The 6363-nt window shown below is 47.8% G+C and overlaps 1 protein-coding gene across 1 annotated transcript; it reads right to left on the bottom strand.

Annotated features, from left to right (window-relative positions):
- Nucleotides 1-879: 879 nt before the first annotated feature.
- LOC118722215 (DDB1- and CUL4-associated factor 12-like protein 2) lies at nt 880-4363 on the bottom strand. Its single transcript, XM_036443585.2, has one exon. It carries the CDS (start codon nt 4086-4088, stop codon nt 2700-2702), a length of 1389 nt encoding a protein of 462 aa, XP_036299478.1. The 5' UTR covers nt 4089-4363; the 3' UTR covers nt 880-2699.
- Nucleotides 4364-6363: the final 2000 nt, after the last annotated feature.

Genomic DNA, 6363 nt, shown 5'->3' with positions numbered 1-6363 from the left:
ATTTTTTCAGGCAACAGTGATAGATAATTTATACCTAAAGATATGCCTTCCCTTGTGTATGTTAAGTGAATTATACTTATGGGCTTCTTAAGAGTGCTGGCAAGATTACATTTTCAATTATTTCACACTCACAGGTTACACAATTCCTTGTACTTCTATAGCTCACTTTATCTCTGAACTAGAAAACATTTCAAAATACTTAAGTTTCTACAAATTACAAATACATACATATTTAAGCTACTTAGTTTTTTAAAAGGCAAGGCATGTGATTTGGCATTAAAAAGTGATACTCTAACTTATGAGAAATTTAAGAGTGAGTCAGTAATGAAAGGCCAAGCCAGAGAACAAATTAGAGTAGAGATATTCACTTTTATGTAGAATCTAAACTGAAGAACAAAATAGAAACAGAGGCATAGATACAAGAACAGACTGACGGTTGTTGAAGGAGAGAGGGAATTAGATGAAAGAAGGTGAAGAGATAAGCCAAAGAACATATATGCACAACCCTTAGACACAGACTACTGTGTGGTATTGTGAGAGAGAAAGGGGTGGGGTCTTGGTGGAGGTGGGCAAAGTGGTGGGAGGGGAGGATGGGGACATCTGTAATAGTGTCAACAATAAAAGTAAAGTTAAAAAAACCTAATTTATGAAAAAAAATTAAGTGAAATCTTCAAATCTAAGTATTTGCAAGTGAAAATATCAAATTCCAGTGCCATTATAATTTATCTGTGTTCCTTTATCTTCTGGTATCACAAATGGATAAGCACCATGGCTGGACCTGGAAATAAATTAGGGCAATTTTTTAAGAAAAGGAGGGGGAACACAACAGGATTCCATACTATTTAAAACTTCATTTTATTTATTTATTTATTTATTTATTTATGCACTTACTCATTTTTAATAGCCTTGGACTTTAAATCTCCAGAGAAAAAACACATTCGTTCAGTAAATATTTACCGGTGGCCAATGATTTGCTAGGCATTAGTGGAGACATGAGAGAATATAAAGATGACAGTTATAGTCTCTGCTCTCCAGACAAATGCAACTGCGTTGGAGACACATGCACACAAATACATCTCACTGCTAATATAAGAACTATATAAACTTGTTAAAACAATCTCGGTAAACAAAAGCTTTTTTTTCTGTATTTCTAAACTCACGTTCAGTACAGCTCATTTTATTACTTGGTTCAGGTTTGCAACTGAACAGCATGTAGTACATGGACACCAAGGCAGCATCTGAATGTCAAAACATTTAAGGAAAAACAGACGCCACAAAACTAATCCAAGGTCAGCAAAACCTGGCCAGGTTTGAGAAAGGTCCAACCTCCCTTCTCACTTCCAGTATTCTCACAAAGGGAGCAGTACAACCTGCTTTCCTAACAAGCTACAATTTGTATTTATCTGAGCCCCAAAGTACTTTTATTCATGTAATCTCATTTATATTTAATCACCAGCTCAAGTTCTTGAAACAAACATCTTGTGTCCTTGAAAAACATATGCTATTACATGAGGATTATAACAACACTATTTTTACCAATATACTTATTCTGCTTTACATAAGAATCTTTGATATTCACAAAATAACATTAATTTGGACTTTACAAATTAAGAATCTTTTTCAACAGTAGTAGGAATTGAGCTTATATTTCTTCTTTCTGTTTTTTCTTGTGACTTAACTGCTAAGTATGATTGGAAAATTTAAAGTATGCTCGAATATAATATTTGGTATTAAAAATAGCAACAGAAAAATTATTCAGTCTATAACCTAGATCAGTATACATTCTTCCCAGCTTACTATTTTACACTTACAATCCCTGCTTTGAATGATGGCACTGAAACTCTATGCAAGTTCTTTAAACAACAAACATTCAAATATATTCACAATTTTTGACAGTACTAAGGCAAGAAGTGAAAAAATACACTGCCATTTATCTATTTTACAACAGGTAATAAAAACTTAAGTACGGGTTGAAGAAAAAAAAGATTGATTAGGTTTTTAGCTTAATTCTTTAAATTCAATCAGCGGAACCCTTGCATTCCTAAAGTGTTCTGACCAATTGAGATTTTGCTACAAAAACAAGATTATAGGACAGTTCTTTTTTTCAAAGAGAATGAACTTTGTTAAAAAGCACATTCAGCATCAACAACTTACAAACTATAAACACTAAGACTACAATTTGCAAACGGAATATTTTTGAAAGTTGATAAGAACTTGGAATGTAGTTTCCAATTGGAAAAGTGCTATAAAACTATGGCTAGCTTTCCAGAACGGATGTACCAACCCAGTTAAAAATGTTCTTAATATACCGTCTATTTGGAATGAGTAATAACCAGAAACAGAATTAATATAATAGTGATAACAAAGAAAAAAGATACACAATTGTAAAACTGACTACATGGCATTAGAGAGAATTTATAAATGACTTAAAGAGTTAGGACACAGCTAAGAATTAGCCCAGAACCTTGGTATAACAATTGTTAAATGGTTGTAGAAAAGTATTAAAGCCAAGTTTTGTTTGCCTGAAGGACAACTCTCTCTCCCTCTTCCCCACCCCTCTCTGCCTAATACACTAAACACAGGTAAGTTGGGCAGTTCCAAGTAGAGGACAAAAGCCACATATAGTTAATAGCACAAACACAGCCTGACAGGAAAATGAGAGGGAAAGTCTGGGCCCTTGGAGATCACAGTGGCCATCCTTAGCTCCAGAGGCCTGCATAGTTCCCGTGGAGGCCTGCAGGGAGAGGCCCCCCGGCCACAAAGAGCTTCATCTCCGGCCAGTTGTAGCAGTGGGTGTAGAGAGCATTGGGGAACTCATTCATGTCACCGAAGTAGTTCACCCACTGGTTATCGTGGTTGAGCCAGCCTCTGCCACAGGTGAGCCTGAGCTTCCTCCCTGAGGGCTCTGGGGAGGAGTCCAGGTTGGACGATGCCCTCTCCTCCAGGAACTTCTGGGCACGCACGTCATAGAAGAGCAGGGAGCCATGGCCTGTGCCCGCGGTGATGATGTGCTGGTGGAAGCTCAGTGAGCGCACACCAGTGCCCCCCTCTCGGGAGCACATGGGCCGGATGTTCTGGTGACCTTGGCGCAGATCCAGAAAGGAGACATGGGCCTGGGAGCCCACGGCATACAGGGACAGGTCGTCGCAGTAGGTCAGGCACACGTTCTCTCTGCCGTAGAGCAGCTTGACGGACAGCAGCCTGGACAGGGTGCTGCGGGCTTTCCACAGGTGGAAGTAGCCATCCAGGGACACTGCGCCCAGCTCCTGGTTCTTGCTACTGAACGCCAGGGCCCGCACCTTCCGGTTACCAGGGTTAGTGCTGGACCTGGGGATGGTGTCCACGACCCTCGGGTGGATGTGGGTGTACACGGGGAGCCCCGTGTCACTGTGCCACGTGGTGCGGCCATAGACCAGGCGTGGATCCAGCCTCCACAAAGCCACAGTGCCATCGCGGGACCCGCTCACGGCCACGTTGTCACACAGCCAGGCGATGGCAAAGATCCAGTCCTTGTGGCCTTGGCGGTCGCCCAGGCACACGGGATCCAAGGTGGGCAGCTTGTAGAAGGCCAGGCTGTTGGGGTTCTCGCCCCCAGTGGCCAGCAACGTCTTGGAGGGGTTCAGCTCGATGGCGTGGATGCCACAGCCGGGCTGGGCCTGCGCCGGCTCGGGGCCCTCGTCCTGCAGGAGCGGGATGCGCGTGATGTGGCTGGACTGCACGTCCACCACGAAGAGCGTGTTGCACTTGGTGCCGCACACCACCTGCCTGGTGCTCAGCCACTGCGACGCGAACACCTTGTTGAGGGTGCCCAGGGCCAGCGGGCGCTCCCGCAGCAGCTCGGGCAGCTTCTGCACCGCGTAGCCCCGCAGCCGGCCCTCGAAGCCCAGGGACCCCAAGCGATCCCGCGCGCCCACCGCGCGGCCCATCAGGCAGGGCACCAGCGAGCGCCGCGCCGCAGGCCGCCTAGGCTTCTTGGGCAGCAACGGGGGGCCCTCCCCGGCAGCCGAGGCCGAGCCCGGCGATGACGCGCCCTCAGCCGCCCCCTCTATGGCGGGCGCTTTCCGCTTCCTGCTACCTGTTTGCTCCATGGCCCTGGGGGGCGGCCGCCGGGTGGTGGAGGTGATGGAGGCTGCGGTGCGGAGGCAGCGGTGGCGGCGAGTGGCGACCGTGGTGGCGCAGGGGCGGAGTAACGTCCAAATCAGCCGGAGGAAGGAACTCTCAAGGGCCAGGAGTCTGGAGCAACCGCGGGTGGTGCTGGGGAAGGCGCTGGGGAAGGAGCGCTGGGACTGCGGGGTCGGGGAGGAAAGCAGAGGCGTGAGCTGTGGCGCGGTGCTAGGCGAGGGCGGGAAGTGCGGCTGGAGCGCAGTTGCTAGGAAAAGAACTAAGCGGGGGTTTGGAGGGGGGAGGCGGAGGCAGAGGGCGGGCGGGAGGGCGGGAGCAAAGAACTGGAGACGTGGTGGGAGGAAGAGCAAATCAGGCACAGCGGGTGGTGGTAGTGGTGGTGGGTGGGGGGGAAGGGGGGAGGTGATTCTTGGGCAGGGAAATACTGAGGGCCTCAGAGCCATGAGCCCAATGCCTTGTGTGCCTGTCCTGAACCCTCCACTAAGAGACAAGGGATATTTCGCTACTTTCAGGACAACAGCCAACCAGCTTTTTTCAAATCCTTACTTAAATACAATTTTGAAACCTCAAGCAGGAGGCTAAAAGGAGCTCAGGCAATTGTCTGGAAAAGAAACAAATATGTACTTGCAGCCCGGGAGACACTTGATTAAGATTAGACCTTGAATTTAGTGTGAGATGGGGGTTGGCAGCTGCAGAGAGCACCCCCCTACACACACTCCCATCCCCCACTTAGATTCCTTCTGCAGCAGCTTTTTTCCAGCCCTCCTACCCCCACCCGCTGACGTCTTAAAACAGTTTAAAAACAGTGTGTGTGTCTGTCTATGTGTATGTATATGAATGGCCAGATTATTATGACCTCTGAAGGCATAATAATCTGGCCACTCAGTGTATATCCTACATAATAAAAGGCTAATAAGCAAATTGTCCCCTCAACCAGGAGTTACACCAGCAGGCAGGCCAGCCAACCACCCATGTCCCCTCCCCCTGGACATGCTGGCTGGACCCCACCCATACACCAATTCATGCATCGGGCCTCAGAGATCCTATACAATAAAACCCTAATATGGAAATCGACCAAACGGTAGCTATGAAGCTATGATGCACACTGACCACCAGGGAGCAGGCACTTAATTCAGGAGCTGTCACCTGTTGGTCAGTATTCACTGCTCAGCCAGAAGCCAGGCTCATGGATAGCAAGCACAGCGGCAGTGGTGGGAGTCTCTCCCACCTCCACAGCAGTGCTAAGGAGCAGTGAGCAAGTGGGCAGTAAGGAGTGAGAGGACCTGCACTGCAAGAGGGATCACGGGCCTAAGCTGATAGTTGGACAACCCCCAAGGAGTCCTGGACTTAGAGAGGGTGCAGACTGAGCTGAGGGGACTTCTCTCCCCCAGTGCATGAATTTCATGCACCAGGCCTCTAATATATGTATATGATTATGCATTCAGAGATCACAATAATCTGGCCACTCAGTGTATATATATTTCACTTCAAACTGAAGTATCTGAGCTCCCTTATTGGAGTGTCCTGAGGGATGTGTTCCAAATACAGATCCCTGCGTCCCACTTTCTGACCTGAGTGATGTCTGGGACCCCTTTGGTCAGGCAGAGCCCTGAGAACCTGTTGGGCTGCCCTTGAAGAGGAGAGGTTCCTTGGAGGTGCTGGCTTCTTTTGTAATTCAGAGCCTGGTGCATGAATTCGTGCATGGATGGGGTCCGGCCAGCCTGGCCAGGAGGAGGGGACATGGGCGGTTGGCTGGCCTGCCTGATGGTGGAACTCCTGGTTGAGGGGACAATTTGCATATTAGCTTTTTATTATGTAGGATATACATTGAGTGGCCAGGAAGTGGAGAGGAAGAGTTTGAGGGAGGATCATCTTTCTTATTGCTTCTAGGTTCTGTCCCCACTCTAGGTCCCAGAGGCTCAGGTGTCTGGGCATATTCCCCTGGGCTGAGGTCCTGAGGGATGGGCAAGATTTTTCACAAGCAGAGATGAAGGTAAGGAACTTTCCAGAAAGCAGCAACCATAGGGACACAATCATGAAATGTAAGGGCAATGGTGTGGTCTCAGGAGTTCCATGTTTCTTTCATACCTTGCTCTTCTGCTTCATGACAGCCAACCCACTGGCATGTTCCTACCCAGGCATTCTCAGTTACACAGTGAGGAGGTCTTGCAAGGCAAGTCTGGTGGTTAATACCTACTTTGCTCTCTCACCCCTCCTCCTGCTGCATGGGGGTGGGAGCGT

Source organism: Pipistrellus kuhlii, unplaced genomic scaffold (assembly GCF_014108245.1).
Source record: "Pipistrellus kuhlii isolate mPipKuh1 unplaced genomic scaffold, mPipKuh1.p scaffold_m20_p_19, whole genome shotgun sequence".
Taxonomy (NCBI): domain Eukaryota; kingdom Metazoa; phylum Chordata; class Mammalia; order Chiroptera; family Vespertilionidae; genus Pipistrellus; species Pipistrellus kuhlii.
This window is presented reverse-complemented; position numbering and strand designations above follow the sequence as displayed.

Bases quoted from the DNA above. Each gene is read 5' to 3' on its own strand.
- LOC118722215 (XM_036443585.2), bottom strand. From the start codon at position 4,088: ATGGAGCAAACAGGTAGCAGGAAGCGGAAAGCGCCCGCCATAGAGGGG.